At 40.4% G+C, this 22,426-nt stretch overlaps 1 protein-coding gene across 2 annotated transcripts in view; it reads left to right on the forward strand.

Moving 5' to 3' along the window:
* The first annotated feature begins 1,202 nt into the window (after positions 1-1,202).
* sonb (SON DNA and RNA binding protein b) overlaps positions 1,203-22,426 on the forward strand; it is a 74,455-nt gene continuing 53,231 nt past the window's right edge. The window contains exons 1-4 of one of the 2 annotated variants that reach the window (XM_084347021.1): positions 1,203-1,287; positions 4,115-4,330; positions 13,160-13,194; positions 15,355-15,557. In XM_084347021.1, coding sequence (XP_084203147.1) covers positions 1,205-1,287; positions 4,115-4,330; positions 13,160-13,194; positions 15,355-15,557 — 537 coding nt within the window. In that variant the 5' untranslated portion in view covers positions 1,203-1,204. Of the gene's footprint in view, positions 1,288-4,114; positions 4,331-13,139; positions 13,195-15,354; positions 15,558-22,426 lie in introns of those variants that run through there. The other variant, XM_084347022.1, reaches the window with a different exon arrangement.

Here is a 22,426-nt window from a genome sequence, read left to right on the forward strand (position 1 = left end):
TTAAGAATAAAAATACAGAACAATACAACAGGAAAAAAAAATTGAAAAAATATATAGGAAAAGGCAGTGAAGTACTGTGTATACTGTATAGTACACAATGGAATGTCTAGGCCAATGACATGAGATGTTGGCTTATGAATGAGTTATAACTTAAAAGACAATTTGTGCACTGAGCAATATTATTCCTGCCCTCCATTGTTTTCATTTATCAACTATTTGACCTTCTCTTTTCAAGATCCTCAGCTTTGTGGTAGGCTACAAATAGACTATTGAGCCCTGAGTCATATCACCCACCGTTTGTTTTTCGTAATGACTGACTAAATCACGCAGTGCAGTGTATATTAGTCTGGCTTTTTGTCCTAGTTTTGGACAGAATAAATCAAAATGCCCACATTGGGGCTCATGCGCAACATAAAAGGAAAACACAGTACAAAAACGACAAACAAAAAAGTTTGCTATATAAATACGATATAACGATATATACTATAGACAAGGAATTGATAGATTTTATGTCACATTGTTTACTAATTAATGCATTTGTGAGTAAAACGATTAAACCGGAAGTGCATTCGCGATTTTATTTTGAAATGTATCCCGTGCATTTCCTGTCCTGACAGTGGAGGTGGCCTGAGCGTGGAGCCTGCGGCGGTAGGGACCTCACAGTGGAGGTCTGCAGCCAGGACCTCGTAAACAGATCACTGCACAATCTATCACTGCACAAACGATCCACCTGCAGTTGAATTACTCTGTGATGAGTAACTCCTTCCTGTCACATAACAACCCGTCACACTTACAACGTTGGATAGCAACTGGGTCAGCATTAGCAAGGGGAAGGGGTCTTCTAAGCCCACCCAAATGTGCATCTTGCCCACCCAATCAAAATGTAAGAAAACAAAATTCAGCCAATGGAAAATTATACCAGAATATCCGCCTCCGAAGTTGCCCTCCCCCAGCTTTCTCTCCTTTTCAACATGGGAAAAAACACACCACAGAAAGGAAAATCAAATCATCACATTTATAGATAGTTATGGAAGGCAAAAAAGATAGGGCCTGCAGCAGCAACGCTGCCTGTGTGGGCACACACAATTTTGAGCCGCAGTCGTTCACTGCACAAGCAGGCAGTGTGTTCCACACATCAACATCCGGAACATGGGGGAGATAAAACAGTTCCTACCCGGACATGCAATTAGATACACACTCAAACATGGCGGCCAACATAGAGCAAATTTTCCAAGACTTTATATTGAATAAAATAAGAGAAATTGAAGACCAGAATGAAGACAAAGCGTACGTAACTGTTGTGTTGTGTATTCGTCCCATTGATAGTTGAATACAGTTAGCTGGCTAGTAAATAGAACCGAACAAACATAATAGTTTTCCATCTTCAGTGGCCGGTTCCCGCTGTAGTTATGTGTACGCTATATTTACACATTCAAACGTTGGGACACAATTGATAACGATGTTATTATTAGGGCTTGCGAGTTGTAAATAAAGCTCCAGTTTAAAGTAGGATCATTTGTAAAGTGGGTAAAGCAGTGCTGTTTGTATTTAATTTGGCAACAACGATAGATAAAGTAGAATACAGGCAGGCTTACTGGTTAACTTACTGTGGGCATGCATGGCTGTCACTGTCGGCATTATATATAATTATATATCAGTTTTATGTATTTTCCCCTCGCTAGAATGATTATATCTCTGCTCACTTTCAGAGAAAATAATGCATACAGAACGACTCGAGTGACGTTATGCTCCTGAGATTTTACAAGTCACCAGGCATTCTTGCAAATAAAGTAACGTTATTTTCTCATTCAGATAAAATGGTACGTCCTGAGGAATAGCCAGATATAATAAACTTAAAAAGTAAATATTAAAAAAGTTGTGTTGGTGCACCATCAATTCCCCATTCCTATGAGAAAATAATTCCAGGCTTTACTTAATAAGACCTGCAAGCCTGTCAAATCTGGAAATGTACCATAATGTCTCAGTCTGTTTGGGGTTTTACTCAGCAGTTTTATTGAGATAACTTGATAGTCTCACTTGCAGCACTTTTTGTATGGTGACATTACCCCTTGAACCCATACAGAGTCCTGTTCTGATCTTTTTTGCGTTTCAAGCACGGACCAGTATTGCCAGAAAGGAAAATTATTATAAAATGATTGTGTTTTGGGGAAATTGTTGTACACTAGTCATAATGTGTGATTCTGGTTGCAATAGGTATGCAGGCCAGATGAACGTGTCTGATGTTGTGCCAGATCTGAGCTACAACAATTTTGCTATCTGGGTACATATGTAAGACAACATTTTGACATGCCCTAAAATCTACCCACATGTTTTTTTGATTGATTTTTGTTTTTCTTCCTTTGATTTAACATGAGTGGAAGCCTGTTTATATTTTGCATGAAAAAAATAATTAATTAGATAAATAACTGGACATAGAAGTGCTCTCATGCTGCAGGGCATTCCGTCGTCTCCCCACTCTGGGATGACAGAAAATGTACTTATTATGAACAGACAATCCCAAATAATAAATTAAGCTACTTCTGACAACATTATAGCCTGTGTTCTCATGCTGTTACTATAGTTATTATCTCTCTCTCTACAGCACTGTGTCAGTGCTCTTTACAATCGCTGGCTGGCTACTCAAGGCAAGACCTAACGCTATGAGAAGTGTTCCACAGTACTGGTCCATCTTTACCCTCAGTCAAAAAGGCTTGCTGGCAGGACCTTGCAAACATGTTGTACCGGTTAAACCAAGAGGGCATCAAAAATCCATACTGATTTGGCCAGAAGAGAGAGCAGCAGATTCCTACAGTGTGGCAGTTTAGCCACTGTCTTGTGTGTTTATCTGATTGGGTCTTCTGATCGGGCTTAAGGCTAAATTCAGATCGAATAAGATGGTTTGGCAAAAATGCAGGTCTTCCCATTCTTTTAATGAGGGTAGTCCATTTTGATTGTGGCAGTGCTTCACTTGTGATCACTTGGTTTGGTCTTGTGCCCCAGTTTAAAACTCACAGTAATAATCTGCCTGGCATCCTGGTTGTTTACTATTATTTTTAATACGTCGATGTGGACAAACGATTGCAAGTAGGACCAGCATGCTTGTAGCATAACAACATAGCAGCTTGGTCTTTTGGCAAAATGATCAGCGGGGGCTTCCCAACGCGCCACACACATGGACCCTGGAGCGACACTCCCACACCACTGTACCACCTGATTTGGTCTGAATTTAGCCTTATAGATACAATCGATCTGAGATTTAGAATGGATATCAGCAGATAACGATCGGTGTCTGATCAATCGAAGCACCCTCTATCAAAACTATCAAAATCAACATGGTACCGAATTACATTGCAACAATGCCCACCACAATGTGTGGAAAACACTGCTTCCACGGACAGTACTCATAAATGTAGGCGAGGTGGTCGGGCTGGCCAGGCTTCAGGTGGAACCCATTTCACTTTATCCAGCAGTTAGGAAACACAGTGAAAATTTGTACTGAACTGTTATGAAAATGCTGCACTTATTAACCGACACACTGTGACCTACACTGTACACCACTGATTGACAACATATAAACTGCTAACCTTTTTCCCTTGGCTCTGCTTGCATTCAAATCTCTTTTCTGCAGCTCTCTCTTGCTGGACCACACACGTTAGAAAAAGTTCTGGGTAGCAAGACAAAAGACTGCTGAAAAAAACAGAAGCACAGATGATGACATGACCGTGGTTTGTTTTGATTGACTAATCAGTAGTCTGCAGTGCTTTAACTCCACTTTTTAGTGTCAAATCAGTGTGCTAGGTACCTCAACAGAAGGGTAATGTAAAAACTTGATACCATCCACAACTTTTGTTAATGTTAACACAAAATAACCATTCTTACGTGTAACAGATTGATCTGAGCAGAACTGGACTGCTTGGTGCAAACACCGCTTTATACTCTTTATACTAATTATGCTAGTCAGTCCTCTGAATTAATTTCCACTTTCAAGCCCAGGTTTCCTGTGATGGAACCTTAAAATGCATTCCTTAAGCTGTGCTCGGCAGTAAAGATAACAAATGAGAATAACAAATGACAAATAAATAGTAATAATTCTTTTGTCCTGTGTCTCCCTCAGTGCTTCTGAAGGACTTGGTGCTGGCAGTAAAGTGGTTGGAGCAGAGGAAGCCACTTCAGAGACAAACAAGCCAGAAGATTTAAGGAGTAGTAGTTCACAAAAGAAACAAAAGAAGCACAAAAAACACAAAAGTAAGAAGAAGAGGAGGAACCGAGAGAAGGAGAGTAATTCCGAGTCGGAGGTGGAATTGGAGGGAGGAACCAAACATCTGCCAAGGTGAAACTTGAATGGTGCATGGTTGTCAGTGGTGTTAAAATAGTATCACTTGTGGTTATGTATCCACAATAAATTAACAGATTAAACTCCTCTCTATTCAAATGAATCATAGTAAATTGAGGGGAGGCAAAAGGTCGAAGTGAGTGCTGCTGCTGCCATGTTCGTTGTGTTCGTTTTAAAAAAGAAAAAAACATTCGTAATTCTGTTGCCATAGGCTAAATTTTATAGACAGTATTTATTTTCTATATACAGGTACTTTGCATGTATGCATACTAGGGATGCACCGATTTATCAGCCGGAAACTGGTATCGGACAATATTTACCTGCTTGACTGCCAATTGGAACATAAAATGGCACTGGCAGATGTTTATCTTTTGTGTCTTATTAACCTTATGCTGGGAACACTTGCCTTACAAGTGCCGTGTTACCTTGCCGTGTGCATGTACGTTTTGTTTTACATTGTCTTGGATAAAGATCAGTGACTTGCAGTTTGCAAGATATTCAAGTGACATTTGCTGATGTGATCTCCGTGGTGAGAGCCCAGATGCACTTTATGTAATGTACAAATATTTTTCTAGCCTGTGACACCCTTGCTGCTACAACTCCATCTAAAGGGACACACTTACGATAGAACACTGAGGATAATTATACTATTCTTGATAGAGCCTGGCCGATATTATTTGCTGCTAATGGCCAATTACAGATATATCAGTATCTGCGTATATGATATGCACAAATATGAAAACTTGTTTTTTCTTTAGAGATGATAATATAGAAAAAGATGCTTGGGATCATTTACAACTATTAAATTCCTAGTAAATTTACTGTACACTGATTTTATTTTGATTTATTTTTGACAATTCAGTTTATAGTTAAACTGTAAAATATCCTACTTTACTTACATGTCTTTTTTCACAAATGTTTGATAATCACATTTGAGAGATCATTGCAAAAATGTGTGTATATCAGCTGACATAGTGATATCAGAATTTTTTACTTCCTAATATTGGTATCAGCATTAGGCCCAAAAATCAAGTATCGATCTAATTTTTAATTCACTTTTGTTGAACGTCTTGGTCCTCTGAATAGCCAAAGGAATCTGTGCAATGTGAATGTGCCTGAGACGGCAGGGGGCACTCTTCATTAAGGAATGGCTTGAATGGACAAAGTCTAAGTTTGTTGAAGTAGCTGACCACTGCACGTTATTCCAGATTTCCTAGACATTGTTGTCAAAAGTAACGCTTCATAGAGAGTAAAAATTGTTCACCTCTTAGGACAGCTTGCATTCAAACAAGCAGATATTGTAGGGAGACACCACAGCAGTAATGGCTAATGTCTATCTCTGGTACTTCTCCAGGTTCATATACAAACACAAATAGCAGTTGTAGCCCATTTACACACACATACACTCTGTAAAGCAAAACAGGAGCCTAATTAATTAATTAATTAATTAGGCTCTCTTAATTATCTCTCTTAAATATCTCTTAATTAATTAATTTTCCTTTCTGTTTTTCATGTTAATAAATGTTCTGTGTTCTTCTACACATCGAAAGATCACACACACCATCCAGATTCACATAGTAGAATAGGAGTAAAGCAGCTGTCCTGGTTAATCCAGAGATCCTGTCTAAACATATTTATTTCAGTAGCAAAAATTTTTTGTTTTGCTTATTAAATGTGCCACGATATTTGCTGTAGTGACATTACTGCGTTAATGGAAATGTTTCAGATAACTGAAAGTGGCCTCTCTTATCATAAAATTGGAGTGTATGCACATTGTGAACAACCTATGTGGACACAAACACGCGAATGAGCAGCAGCAGCTCAGTAATGCAGTCGCCACGCAGCACACAGGCATCCAGTGTGTCCAGCCTGTCAGAGTTATAAGACTGAGTTCTCTCCTTTTATATGCTTTACTCATAGGAGTGTGATAGCGCAACATATTATAACATTACTTTCAAAGGTTATAAGACTGCTCTTCTCTTCTGTCCCCCTCTCCTCTCTCCCTTCTCCTGTCCTCCTCCCCATCCACCGCTGCTGCTAGATGCATACAGGGAAACACTGGGTTGTATATATGAGCCATAATGCCACAGAGCTGCATCTCTTCAATAGAGTGGAGTGTAGCTACTAAGTTGCGAGGAAAAAAGAATGTGTTTATGTGAGTGAGACAGAGTTTAACAGGGGTCATTACACAGATTATAAGAGATAGGACACATATACATATATAGAGCAGCTGTACACCAAGCATTAACAGAACAGCAGTTTAATTATTCCTGGAGAGCCCTATGTATATTACATCCAAAAAGGAATCTAGTTTCTGATGTTAAGAGAATGATGAGGCTTCCATTGAGTAGAAATCATTTTCCTAGCAGCAGTGAAACCAGCGAACAAGACCCTATGTCTCAAAATGCCTAGAATAATCCATTTAAACGAAAAACAGATATGGTAGAGTCTGACTGTTTTGTTGGGGCCAATGCAGATCCTGATATTAGGGACTAAATATGGATACATTGCCCCATACACACAAATATTTTGTATCAATCCCTAAACAAGGCTCCAGGATATGACTGGTCACACATGGTCCCAAAAATCTTCAAACACCAATTGTGTGTGTAGACAGTTGACATAATTTCTGTAGATTACAATACTGCTCAAAAGTTTGGGTTAACCTAGAAATATCCTTATTTTGAAACAAAAGCACAATTCTCTTTAATGAAAATGACATTAAAATCGACAAGACAACGCTGTATCTGAGGCTGGCCAATAAAAAGATTGCCTCATATTGTATTTCAGTAAATTGAGGATACCAATTAATGTTTGGTATACAGTATACTGGGGCAAAAGACTGAAAATAGTGCCCCCTTTTCTGCAATGCAATCAATAATTGATATTGATTTGTGAATTGTTTTGAACAACACCCAAGACTCAGAGTCGAATTTGAATTGTGAGAATGTGAAAGATTTAACAGCCCTGCTACTTACTCCCAGCCAATGAAAAGGGTCAAACTCAATTAAAACTGTTAAAGTTGGTGGCAAAGATTTTTTAGAAGGCAAAGAGGAGACATAAGGGATCTCAACACCAACAGCACTGAAGCTATGTGCAAATTCATGCTTTCAAGAGGAGGAAACTCCCTGCTCCACGGTTTGAGAGTTAACACGGTAAAGGCCATGTTGGTGAAGTTTTATAGATGAATATATCTATAAAATATATATACATTCCTGTAAAGTCAGCACAAAGCTACGTTGAATAAAGCTGACAGGAACACTTAAGTAGAGTTGTTTTTCTATGAAACAATACCTCGTCCCGTCCCGTCCCTCCTCTCCTCTCCTCTCCTCCCCTCTCCTCTCTCTCCTCTCCTCTCCTCTCCTCGTCTCGTCTCGTCTCGTCTGTTGTTGCAGACCACATTCTTGCAAGTAGATGCACGTTTCAACTTGTCTTGAATTTCTGCTGTAAACTTGCAAACACCCCCCAAGAACACCTCAACACGCACCCCTTTCAAAAGTATTGCTTCCAGTGCCCCCAAACATTCTCAAAATGCCCCTGTTGAGAAACACTGATCTAGCAGCTCTTTCCCTTTCCATTACTCCCACAGACTGTATAAAACTCCCTGATTTATTTGAAATTCATCGGCTGTCAACAAATGGCGAAAATGACCATTATTTTGCTCTGTAGACGCAATTTTAATGAACAGCAGCGGTAAATGTACAGTATTTCCTGTGCCTACCTTCCTTCAAAATTAAAGTCAACTTGTGATTCAGCATTTGAATGCTTTTATTGTGATGCTGCAGCGTAGGTTTGCATTAGCAGTAAATGAACACACTGCTCTACAGATAGTGAGTGACTTTTCTTGTAAAAAGCTGGTGTCATGGATACTACTGGTGTTGTCATGCACTTATTAGTCGATGCAAAAATCTCGTCACCATGGCAGCCCTACTCCGCACACCTTGAACAACAGCTGCATCAGCTTGAGGACCACACTCACTGCAATGAGATATTGGACTTCCTCTCATGCAGACCCCAAACAGTACGGATTGGCAGTCACACCACCGTTAGTGCTCAACACCGGAGCCCCCAGGGCTGTGTGCTCAGCCCTCTCCTGTTCTTGTACACCCATGAATGCATTTCCAGACATCAAAAGAACTCTATAGTGAAGAATGTGGACAACACCACCCTCATTGCTGCCTGTACAAACAGTGATGAGAGTTCATATCAGGAAGAAATCAACAATTTTGCAAAGTGGTGCACAGAGACCAATCTACTACTCTACATCAGCAAAACCGAGCAGCTGATTGTCGATTTAGGCAAAGACACACACCCCTGTCTGTATCAGTGGAGCTGAGGTGGAGCAGGTGAACAAATCAAATCAAATCAAATCAAATTTTATTTGTATAGCCCAAATTCACAAATCACAGTTTGCCTCAGAGGGCTTTACAATCTGTACAGAGACGACACCCTCTGTCCTTCGACCCTCGATTCGAGTGAGGAAAAACTTGCCCCAAAAAAGCCCTTTTAACAGGGAAAAAAATGCGGAAGAAACCTCAGGAAGAGCCACAGAGGAGGGATCCCTCTCCCAGGACGGACAGACGTGCAATAGATGTCGCGTGTACAGAGCAGATCAACGAGATCACAATGTATTCAATTATAAGCGATGGTTGACAGGAGTGAAAGTACATAAAGATGTATTACAGCAATAATAATGAAATGCACATGGAAATGTGATTACTAGTGATAACAGTAGTAGTGATTAATGGTAAGGATAGTATGTAGTAATGCATTACAATAATAGTAGTGGAACGTATGTAACAGATGTGACTAATATTTTTACAGTTTTATGTTCCTCGGAAATACCATCACTGAGAACCTATCATGGTCATCACACATTACCACCATGTTTTAAAGAGCACAGAAAAGGCTCTACTTCCTAAGGGAACTTCAGAAGGCTAAATTCCAGAGCCAAATTCTTGTAAACCTTTAATTTAATAAAAAACATAGTTGTCTTTGTTTTGAATTGGGCTATTGATTTTTTTCCCCCTAAAAAATGATTTGGTGCCAGTTTTACCTGTCTTTGGGCCTAAAAAGCCTTGCCCTGACATCATTGGTGGGGTTTACCGTTTTACCAGTCCCTGGTCCTAAATTGCGGCATGCCTAGTTCACAGTAGCCCCATTCACACTGCCCTTTGAGTGCGGGGATCCTGCGCCAATTTTCTGCATCCTCCTCTGTGTGAAAGTTTCAGATGCGGCGAGGGGTGAAATTTCGCTGCGGCTGTTTCCTCTTGTTACGTTTGCCATGGTGGGCGACCCATGACCAGATTATCATAGATTATAAAGGATATTTAGGATACAACCATTTCATACACGTACGTTCAAGATGTAGGTTATATAACACTGACCAACCCTCATTGGACCCCTTCATGTGAGTCAGCTGTCACTCTGTTAGTAGAGAATCCAGTGTAGTTCAGAGTTCTGTCCATACTTAGCACGTTCCTTCTCTTCACTTCATGCGAGTGCTGCTCTACATATTGTGTTATAAATATGCATAGCGACTGCACTTTCCAGGTTGAAACCTGGCTATTCTAGTTGAATTATGCTATTAGTCGGTCTCAAGGCCCTGCCCCTTCGTATTAAACTGACGTCTCCTGACTCAGCAGACTGTGGGAAAGGAGTATAAGCGAAGATGTGATTGAGTAGTTGGATAAAAATGCCTATGCCTAACAGCTCAGTAGCCAGGATAAAATGTTGGCAGTTAATGTTTCAGCCTAACACTGATATGTTCAAATCATATTGACATTCCTATAAAACGTGTCATATCACGTTCATATTATATTTTTATGACCTGTCATACTGAGAGGTGTAGTTACAGGAGAGAAAGCTACCAAGTCAGTGACCACTGTTTGAGATTGTGTTTCAACATTTGTGAGTGTAAAACCAGTGAATATTTTCAAGGAGACTATGGGGGAATTTCAAGAGTCTTTTGTGTCAAAAATGGGTTTTTGGACCGGGAAGTTGTGGCATCTTCAACTGTGCTTTGAGGCGACCCATCCTAATATGTTAGACCCTTCCTAATATGTTAGCTGACAGTATGTTGGTCTGTGTGTGTATTATGCGTTTATGTGTGCACTTGTGGTGGTGGTGTGGGGCTGGAGGGGACAACTGCGTCTGCTGGAGGCAGGAGGAAGAAGTGAATTTGTGTGTTACTACCCCCTGCAAGCCCTGACCACATTTTTTGAATTTCCAGGGGAGAGGCACAAGACCTGTAAACACACTTTACAGTGCCTATAAAAAGTATTCATCCCCTAAACTGTTATATTATGATGTGTATATCATTATATTGCTTTTGTAAATGGAATCATGGTCAACATACAAAAAAAAACAACAACTCTTTAATCTCAAAGTGAAAACAGATCTCTACAAAGTAATGTCATTTAATTAAAAATATATAATGTAAAATAAGTGATTGCATAAGTATTCACCCCCTTCAAATCAGTATTTAGTAGATGTCGAAGTGCTGTTTCGTAGGCCACTGGACAAGTTTCAGTTTCTTGAAGATGTTTTCACCTCTCATCTTCTTAATTTCTAACTAACTGGAGGGGAGTTGCAGGCTTTTAAACTCTGTGTGGGAGTGTCCTTACAGAGTCGTCAAGGAGCTCTGAGTTTCAAGGTTGTTAGGGCTACTTGTGGGTTGTTGACCCAACCGGCCTTCATGTCGATTGCTAAGGCTAGGTGAGCCCAGGTGTGAATGGCTGTTAAGCTGTCTGGGGAGAGAACTCAGTACTGCATTGTAGGTGGGTGATAAGTCATGTCTTAGGCCACCTCCTCTGTTCAAAGACGGTCGTTCCAGTTTGACATAGACGGATTGTTTCACTCCTCTTTCAAACCATCTGTCTTCTCTAGACAAGATGTTTACTTTGTTGTCCTCAAAGGAATGATTTTCCTCCTTCAGATGTAAGTGGACAGCAGAGTCTTGACCTGCAGAGTTGGCCCTCCTGTGTTGTGCCATTCTTTAATGGAGAGGTTGTTTTGTCTCCCCAATGTACAAATCTGTGCAGTCCTGGCTGCATTGAACAGCACATTACTCTGTTTATGCCTGGGTGTTTTGTCCTTAGGATGGACAAGTTTCTGCCTCAGTGTGTTGGTAGGTTTAAAGTGAACAGGGATATGATGTTTATTGAAGATCCTCTGAGTTTTCGCAGATGTTCCTGCGACATAAGGAATGACCATGTTGTTACGTTTTCTCGTCTCCTCCTCTCTGTCTGCTCTGGATCTTTTTGTTTTGACAAATGTCCAGTTTGGGTAGCCACAGGTTTTAAGTGCTCCCCTGATGTGCTTCTGTTCCTTCTCCTTCCCCTCTGACTTAGTGGGCATGGTCTCAGCCTGATGGTTTAAGGTTCTGATGACCCCCAGCTTGTGCTCCAGTGGGTGATGAGAGTCAAACAGCAAGTATTGATCTGTGTGTAGGTTTTCTGTACACCTCAATGTTGAGGCTTCTGTCTTCTTCAATGTGTACTGCACAGTCCAAGGAGGGCAGACTGTCTCCTCTGACATCTTCCCGTGTGAACTTGATGTTATTGTCCACAGCATTTATATGTTCTGTGAAGGCTTCTACTTCCCTTGTTCTGATAATGACCCAGGTGTTGTCCACATACCTGAACCAGTGGCTAGGAGCAGTTCCTTTGAAGGTAATCAAGGTTCTGCTCTCCACTTCTTCCATGTAGAGGTTGGTCACTATTGGAGACACTGTGAGCCCATGGCACAGCCGTGCTTCTGTCTGTAGACACCTTCACTGTACTGGAAGTAGGTGGTTGTCAGACAGAGGTCCAGTAAGGCACAAATGTGGTCTGTGGAAATTGGTTCTGCTGGACAGAGTGCATGTAAAAAGTAATGGGACTTAATAAGAAACCATTTGTTCAGTAAGATAATCTTGGCAAATGAGCGCCACTTTTGTGATTTTAGAAGCCTAAATGAAATCACCACATTGTGGTTTCATGACTTAAACATCACCACCAGTAAGTTTACTATATACACAATTACTATACAAGTCTTTTATAAATTGATCTAGAAGTTGTAAAGGTAGAGTTAGATTAGTTTGCAACTAAAGTATGACTGTAAAGACGGACTAGTGAGTAGATGAGTCTCCGTGTTCAGCATGATGATGTTAAATGTCTCTGACAACTTCGGTGGTCTCACGTAGGCACTTGTTAGCAACCCCTGTTTGTAAGTAAGCGCTTTTATTCAATTATGGGGCATTTCATGATGTATTTTATGTCATAGAGCAAAACATGTAAAACTGCATAGCCTGTGGTAACCACAGACCTTATTTCAGGCATTTCAGCGAAAAAACCACCTCAAAAAGTCCATTGACTTTGAGACGAGGGAACTGGAAATGCAAAAATGCTAACTGATTTCCGGGTTTTAGGACTCTTTAATGAGCACTCTATCTACTCACTAACCAAAGGCCAGCGCCTCCCCCTCGTGTCAAAGCGGGTGTTAATGTTTACAACTTCAACTAGCAGGTCAATGGAGTTCAGTTTGACTTTTTGTAAATGGTTTATTTATTTTTTTTATTGTAATTCTCTAATTCTATAAAATCACATCAATCAGACCTGCCTGTCCATCAAAATGACACACTACAAGAAGCTCTAACCTCTAATGGGTAGTTCCCCAGTGCATCATGGGCCTTACAATGTGAAACCGGGTGAGTGAGTGGTTGAGTTTATTTTTAAATCTGTCTTTCATTGTAGACAAAAAAGTTGGTTACCTGCCATTTTATTTTATATTATTAATACCCACTTTTTAACTGTGCCTAACTCAGGTTTTATCTTTGCTCCATAGAAGAGGAACACCAAAAGAGGCGAATATGGATCAAGGTAAGTCTTTCTCATTGTTTTATGTCAGGCTTTCTCAAACTTTTTCTTGCATACCACCTCAAAAATGTTAGGCTCTCTCAAGTACCACCATTATGACAGATGTTGAGTCATATCTCCTGTTTTGCACCGTTTGCTGCTAACATTAGCAGGTACTGTGAATGTTTCTGTGTAAGTAGCCACCAGCAGTCATGCTTGATTCACTGTTGTCAACTTCAATTTCAACAGAGCTGCTCATAATATTCTCCTCCTTTTCCGTACTTCTTTTCCTGATAGTTATTATTTCTAGCCACATTTGATCTTGAACCTATCATTAAACCTCTGCTTATTATCTTGCCTTCACAGTTTGAGTTTAGCTTGTAATAGGTCAGGGATGCTGTATGTGCTTGTGATGTGCATGAACTTGACTATGCATTTTGATTGCATTATATGTTTTAAAAACTTATTTCATGTACAAAAAATATTTCTAGGATTTTTTTGCCAGTAGAGGGAGCTTGCATACCACTGGTGGTACCTATACCATACTTTGAAAATAGTGGTTTTCTGCAGTATGATACATTGTTACATCATTGTTGTCCTCAGTTGTTGTTTGTACAGGAAATTTTAAAGGACATTATTTACAAGGGATACAAGGAATTATTAGTAGGTCGGTGCAAAGGCTCTATGGGTATGCAAGGAATTGTTATTACTTACAAATAATTTGCAGTTGTCAGGGTCAATAGATGCTTGAAAGCACACACGTCGGAACTGGTGAAAAGTTATGTCTAACGCATGGGTGTGGTGAAATGGCTCAATAGCTACCCTGCAAAATATGCTGTAATATCATGTATAATTAGTTGGTATTCTCCAGCACCACATTGTAGACACAGGAGCTGTGTCAACAAGTTGGTTTAATATAAATTGCAGCCACATGTTTATGGTTATTTTGTTGTTGTTGATGTACACCTTAACAAACCAATTTCCCCGCCCACATCAACATATTCCCCAGACCCCTAAATCATATAAACTGCTTATACAGCTAAGGGTGGGGCTGATGGACAATGGCATCGGCCATCGTAGAATGCTGACGGTCATTCACCGCTGAGATCTCTACATCGTAACATTGCGATTTAATAGCAGAGTTATTAGCGAAGTGATGTTTTTGACATGTCTGAGAAAATATACATTCTGCTTCATTGATCTTTTTTTTCATTTTCGTATTAAACCCACCTAGTGAGGTGAACTGAAATTTTCGGCTACACTGGTGGCAGTGACGTTTTTTTCCCCCGCATGCTGCTGTTAGTGTGTTTCTGTCAATTGTAGCATTGGCATATGCACTATATTTCTTAGCTTCCTCACTTTGTTTCAGGCTTCAGAGGCTGAACACAACTCATGCCTTGTTTCCACCGGTCACATCTCTATGATTTCTGTCTTTGTTCTGTCCTCCACACGGCTTCATACCCCACTGGTAGCATTTCAGAGGCCAAACGTCATGACTGCCTGATATTGTTGAGCTGCTCGGATTGTGTTCAGTTCAAATTTGTTGTGCTGTAGATCCCAATTGTGCAGAGTGGTTTTTATTTTGATGCACTATGCTGTCCCATTGTCTGACTTCCTGCCTGGCTCGATCTGCACTGTGCAGCTTGAAACGGCTTCTCTCCGCGTCCATAAAAAAAAGGCTTGTGTATGAAACGCTTGTTGTCTAGCACAACCGCGATCAGCTCCAGCGGCTGCATTGTGACGGTAACAGGACGCAGACGTGCATGGTGGAATCTTGAGGTAAATGACAGTTGCAGTATGTGGTGCAATGCGAGTTGATCTGCCCTCTCCCTTCTCTGGTGAAGGGAGCTTTTCTCAGCTGGGTGAGTAAGTTGCAGGTTTATTAGAATGACAGTGGGAAGCAGCAGCAACTACAGTGAAGAGCAGGTGAGGATCGGGAGAGGATTGTTGTTGTGAATGGGCTCAAATGGCAACGAATAAAAATGCCAATTAATACCCCCCCCCCCCACACACACACACACACAACGATATCATCATCCATTGCAGTGTTTCACTATCGACATTATCATATGATAATCTGTAAACATTACCCAACCCTATAACAGTTACTGCATACACAGAAATACAGTTATTAATTGTTGTACAAAACATGCTATGCTGACACATGCTGAACTGTTTGTCCAGGTGTGGATACTGAGAGTAAGTCCAGGTGCAACAAGCGGCAATCAACAGGAAAGAAGAAGAAGAAGAAGAAGAGAAGAAGGAGAGGTGAAGAGAACTCATCAGATTACGACTCAGAGTTTGTGTTAAAACCGAGGGATATTAAATGTGGCCAAAGCTTATCACCAAGTCGACGAGTGGAGTTGCCTGACATTATCCCAAAACAGGTAAAAAAAAATGACACACACACACACACACACACACACACACACACACACACACACACACACACACACACACACACACAAATGAAAGAAAGAGTCAACACAAGCTGTTTTGATAATGGTGACTGTACATAGTTGTTCATAGATAAAATCCTTTAAATAAAAGTAAGGGGGAGTATAATAAAATATGAATATTGGATCTGATTAACTATTAGCAGATACTTTTTTATCGGTTTATAGGTTTTCAGAATATTAAAGGAGTCTTATTAGGATTCCGATATCGCTTGTGACTGTGTCAGAAATTCACATGGAGCAGCCCTAACCGCCTGGCCACACTGGAAACTTGTGCAGTGCGTGGTGGCTATATTGCTGAGCTGCTGCTACTCACTCGCATATGTGTATTCACATAGGCAGCCTAGCTCCTGCAGCACAGCTCCTGCATGCCCTATCTGTTCACATGGAGTTTACCTTTAATAATTATCAATAAATATGATGACATGATTTTCCTTTATCCCTGTTGAAGAGCTGGAAAGCTGAAGGGGGAAAGAGAGGGAAGGAGGGAAAGAAAGAAAAAGAGAGTTCACAGGAAAAAAAACTATTCTCTTCATGTCTGTGACCTATTCTACAGACATTAAAACTGTAGTGTAATGCTCGCATGATGTAGATATGACTGTCTACAGGTCGTTTTCAGGTCTATTTTTGCAGTGAACTGCGTGTCGCAGAAGAAATAGGCACACCGAATGATTTGCCACTGCAGCCGTGCTTGACTTGCGCATGAGAAGCAGGACTCACGCAAGCCAGTGTGGCTGCTCTAACCTGTTAACATGGACGCAGAAATGAAAAGCATGACGTAACGCCACACACATGCACTGCTCATGCATCCAGCTAGGCCAGCCTGTTAGCACCGGCCCAATTGGCAATCGCATGTACACCTACACATTTGGACTTATGTTTGACTTTTTTGCCTTTCAGGAGGCAATGTTCCCACACTGAGTCAGGGCTCCAGACTGCAACCATTTAGTCACATTTTGTAACTACTTTTGGTGACAGTGTGACAAAATTTTATAACTAGGAGCACCTGCGCAACCTATAAACAGGCCCTCTGTGATTCTGCTTTTTAAAATCATCTCATCGTGTGAAACACCAAGAGCAGCATTTCTGCTAGTAACAATTTGCAGTGGACGCAGGTGAGAGGTGACCCATGACCAGATTGTCATAGTTTATGAAAATGCAGCATTGTGAGAATACAGCTTCATACACGAGTACATGTAGCCTGTATACCAATTTGCATTCAACCTGCGCTGGACTCGTTCATCTGAGTTAGCTGTGACTCTGTTTGTCTGTCATAGAGAATCTAATCTGGGAGTGAAAACATCAGATTTCCACACAATCAGAGAAAGTAAATGTGTGCGTTGAGTGCGCAGCCTGGAGCGTCTCTACTGCTGGCTGATGACAGCGCTATCAGAGCAGGGCCGGTTCTAGCCATTTTGGTGCCCTGGGCCAGATTAGGACTTGGTGCCCTCAAATTTCAACTTTTCTCAACAGTTAACCACCATCGAATGTTGTCAGTCGGATTTTTTTAGCAAGTGCGCCAGCTAATATAATATTGAAATGCTATAAAAGCACATTTTTATAAGCTTCTATGTTTTATCCTGTTATTGTACTTTGACTCACAAAAAGTGACTTGTGGGACTTGAAGAATGAGGAGTCTCAGACTGATAAAAAATCCTTACTGTTTTTGTGTGATACAGTCAGCATCACAAAGAATCAAATAATGGACTAATAGGCCTACATATAGTAATACAGGGATACAAAACAAAGCAAATCCTCTTCTTAGCCTGTATCCCAGTAAGATTTTTATTTTTTAAATAATATCTGGTTTTATGAATGTATATGAATATTATATGAATGTATTGTGTTTCTTGTTGATTTAAGTGGTGCTCCTATATTTTAAGCTGGTGCTCCTAAAAATTTCAGTAAGGACTACCAGTGCTTGTAGTGGAAAAACTTAATCTGGACAGAGCATGGTGGGAAAGTTACTGAGGCTACGCATTACTTGCGTCGCGAATATTCAACCTGCTAATATGTTAAGCTATTGACCTACAAACCAATTGAAAGTAATGTTGTCGGTTAAACCAGTTAACAGTTAGGGAGATCAGGGAGGCAAAAGAGAAGTACAGGAGAAAGCTGGAGTAGAAATTCATGAAGACCATCACTGGTTTTGGACCAACTGGCCGTGTGCTTTACATCTGACCTTGTGAGAAGACAGCTGATGAGACTCCACTCAAGCAAGACTGTGAGCCCTGATGGCGTCAGTTAGGGCTCCATGTTATATCGCTTCAGCATTCGACATCGTGACATGCACATGCACGATAGTCAAATCGCAGGATGTGCAGTGCCTGCAAACTCAGGCATGTCCTGCTACAGCTGTTTAGCTGCTTGGCAAAAAAGGTAAACTCGCACAGTTTTCATTTTCTCATTTTCCATGAACTAATATACAAAAGAAGCCTTTTTTGTGTAACAAGAAGGCTCGATAGAACAAATGCACTCTTTATTGGTGCATTGGGAAGGTTTTTTTTTTTTTTTGCATGGGCAAATTGTGGCAGCATGGGCAGTGGAATTAGGGCTGGGCAATAAAACGATCTAGATCATTTTCATGATAAAATTTTCCACAAAAACGATGATAAATTTATGACATTTATTTTCGATATAGTTATTTTTGAGTCCGTTTTCCTCTACCTTGAAGACACTACATCAACAGCCAATCACACAGCAGAGAAACAGATGCATGCGGTTGATGCATGTTTCCGGCCCCTCCCACTCACAACAACTCAGAATGATGGTGACCACTAGGGGTGGGCGATACTGCAAATTTTGGTATCGATCCGATACCAAGTAATTACAGGGCCAGTATTGCCGATACTGATACCGATACTTTTTACTTGAAAATCTGCATGTAGCCTAAATAGGAATACTAATGTTCCTTCAACAGATACACAAAAGGGTTATTATATTCTGCCATATTCATACTTCAGGTTTGAGGTAGGCTATATATCTTAATATAAGTATATATTTTTGAGTTCCAGTAAAACAATTAAGATTTATTTCAACTGTCTGAATATATGATAATAGTTTAATCACTCTGCTAAAATGACATCTCTGACCACCAATTACACTTTGAAAAACAACATTAATTAATGCTGGAAATGACTTTCACTTCTAGAAATTGCTACCTGGATATTGTTGAGGTTTTTGTTGAAAGGCCTCTGTCAGTGATGTCTGTCTCTGAGCCAGGGGTCTGGTTCGGGTTTGGGGAGCTCCCTCCTCCTCCTTCCTCCGTTTGCTTTGCAGCTCAGCGTTAACTGCTTTTGTGTGTGCTGCTTTTAAATGCTTATACAAGTATTGCTTTCCTGCATACGTCACAGGTAGCAGTTTCTCTGTCTGAAACTGTGAAATAACTCCAAACAGCACTCCTCTTCCTCTCTGCCATCTCGCCAGTCTGTCTCTGCTCTGGCAGGCAGTACAGGAGCGGAGTGAGAGAGGTGGAGAGGAGCGCTGCGCATAAGGACTAGATGCTGCGCTCACACAAACTCTGTGAAGAAATACGAGTGATTTGCTGAACTTATAGAAAAGAAACTACAACAAAAATATCGATCTCATCACGCTAGTATCGATCCAATACGAATACTCACCTTGGTATCGATACTATCGATATTTGGATCGATCCGCCCACCCCTACTAGATGCTGCGCACACACAAACTCTGTGATGAAATACGAGTGATTTGCTGAACTTATAGAAGAGAAACTACAACAAAAATATCGAATTCATCACGCTAGTATCGATCCAATACGAATACTCACCTTGGTATCGATACTATCGATATTTGGATCGATCCGCCCACCCCTACTAGATGCTGCGCACACACAAACTCTGTGATGAAATACGAGTGATTTGCTGAACTTATAGAAGAGAAACTACAACAAAAATATCGAATTCATCACGCTAGTATCGATCCAATACGAATACTCACCTTGGTATCGATACTATCGATATTTGGATCGATCCGCCCACCCCTACTAGATGCTGCGCACACACAAACTCTGTGAAGAAATACGAGTGATTTGCTGAACTTATAGAAAAGAAACTACAACAAAAATATCGATCTCATCACGCTAGTATCGATCCAATACGAATACTCACCTTATCGACACTACCGATATTTGGATTGATCTGCCCACCCCTAGTGACCACCTGTGTGTCCAGCCGACACAAGACAATGAGCAGTCCGACTAACGAAACCGAGTGCGAGGAAACTGACAAAGACGAAGAAATTGTACCGAAGAAAGGTCATATCACTTCGGTTATTTGGAAATAGTTCGGCTACCTGAAGTCTGACAAAGCACAGACCACCATTAGGTGCAAAATGTGTCGGCGACCAGTCCTCAGCAGAACTGGAAACACCACCAACCTCTTCCATCATCTCAAAAGGTACCGTCCCAAACAGTACTCTGAGAGCATGAGTTAGTGCTATCATGCTAGCGTTAGCCTCCCCTCAAGTAGCCAACATCCCAGCCCTACTGCTTCTACTACTCCAACTTCAGTTCAACCAACAGTTGCCACTGCTTTTTCAGCAATTACCCCATATGAACTGAAACCGAAGCGACACAAAGACATAACCAGCGCAGTTACGTACTGTATCGCTAAAGATATGATGACTATAATTACAGTTAAAAAATAAGCTCTACGCAGAGTGTAGGGTAAATTTGGAGGAGCAGCTCAGAGATGTCACCGCTGATATGTGGTCTGGTCGCACGTCCGAACCACATCAAGTCTTACAGAACAGGAGGCATTAAAGCTGAACTGAACAACTACCTGCAAGCTCAAGCATGCGCAATAGTCAAAGAATACAGTAGCATAATCATCCTCAACTTTACCTTTTTATTTTAATGTCTTTAATCAATGTTCATTTCAGTATACTACCTCTAAAATGTTTGAGACACATTTGAAACAAGCAATTTGTTGTACATGTTCATCATTTTATTTATCCAGTGTTTAACATAAAGCCATTTGGTTGGTCGGTTCTGTTGAATGTTTGTCACATTCATTCTGACAATAAATATTTGTATTTTATAAACCATAATTAACCTTCTGGTTTGTTTTGGGTTCTGTCCAAAAGAAAATACTCTTAAAACTGTCAATTCAACATTATTATTATTAAATATACTGTATATCGTGATAATTATCGGCATCGATCAATATAAAAAAACATATCATGATAACAGTTTTGGCCATATCGCCCAGCCCTAAGTGGAATTGTATTCCACTCTCTTAAACCTCTGATAGACCAGGCTGACTGAGTGAAGTGAGCTTTATGACTGACAGTGTCAAAAGCTTTTCTGAGATCCAAAACACTGCACCTACAACACAACCCAAATCAAGTAAGGATTTTATTTTCACTAAAAAGAAACCATTAGCGGCCTCTGTTGAGTATTTGGCTCTACAGCCAAATTGCATGAGGTGTAGAGATGCAGAGCTGCTCTTGAGCTGCAGAATGACCTGCTCATCGATCCATTTCTCAGCAGCTTTGGGTAGTGCTAGAAGAATCCTGATTGGCTTAAATTTAAATAAGGAAATGGGTCAACAGACTTGAAGGATTGGACTGACACTAGGAGATGTCCAGGCTCCTACGGACCAAGCCCATCTCTTACTCTTCAACTATCCATTTTGATCTAATCTACACATCTGTAAAGATTCTTGACTGCATTCTGCATGAGTGTGAAGCTACTTGACAGCCCCAAACTTTGTTCCCACCTCCCTAGTTCCGGTGTTGTGGCTTGTGGTACATTCCATTTGAACTCTGAAGTCAGATTTTCCATCACTTGGAAAGGCCCCTAAAATTGTCACTCCAACATGGAAACTTGAGCTTAAAATCCACACATCAACAATTGGTGAAAGCTGTACAGTATATTGTTTATTAGCCCTTTGTCTTGATTGTGTGTCATTAACCAGGCGTACACGTAATGGTGCAGTACAACTACTTATGTGGAAATGTTTGTTTCGAAATGATGTACAATCATTCTGTTAAAAATGATGTGCTACTGTTTTGTTCCAAAATATGTTGTATGGTATGTTGTGCTCACTTCACACGAGGCACCATTATTTAGTGCTTCATGCAACATTAATAGGGAGTTTTGGGTTACATTTGGCTATCAATAATAATTCATGATAATTATTGATTATGATAAATAAAAAGATCCCATTTACATTACATCACCTCGAGGCACCACCCTTAAAGAAGGGAAAAGATAGCCAATTCACCAAATCAGTCTCAGAAAAGATACTAAACTGTTTGTAAGTCTGATTAATAATTAACTTAATTACTACAACCAAAATTACCATAACAGCTGTAATGGTGAAAGGATTTTGGAGTTCTTGACAGAGTAGAGGTTGGCAACAGTCACTCCTGTACAATATTAAATAGACAGCATGAAGGTTCAAAAAGTATTTTATTTAACACAAAGATGAAACACACTAACATGTACTATATACAGGTGTGTGTGTGTGTGTGTGTGTGTGTGTGTGTGTGTGTGTGTGTGTGTGTGTGTGTGATGTGATTCCAGGTTATAGAAGATGGTTAGTAGCATGCAAAGTCCCTGAGTCTGTGTGAAGCATAATTCAACTAACGTCAAATTAGCCGTGTAACAAAACAAACTATCAATAACTTGACCTTTAGATCACAATAACACCAACACAGTGAACTAACACATCGATTGAACACATGTACATTACATCAACCAGGGTTAAACAGTTCTGTGTTTAGCCGTGCTATGCTATGCTATCTAGGCCCAGTTCAACATTACCAGTCTTTGA

The sequence above is a fragment of the Pagrus pagrus genome, assembly GCF_965226575.1.
Source record: "Pagrus pagrus genome assembly, chromosome: 24".
NCBI classification, from domain to species: Eukaryota; Metazoa; Chordata; class Actinopteri; order Spariformes; family Sparidae; genus Pagrus; species Pagrus pagrus.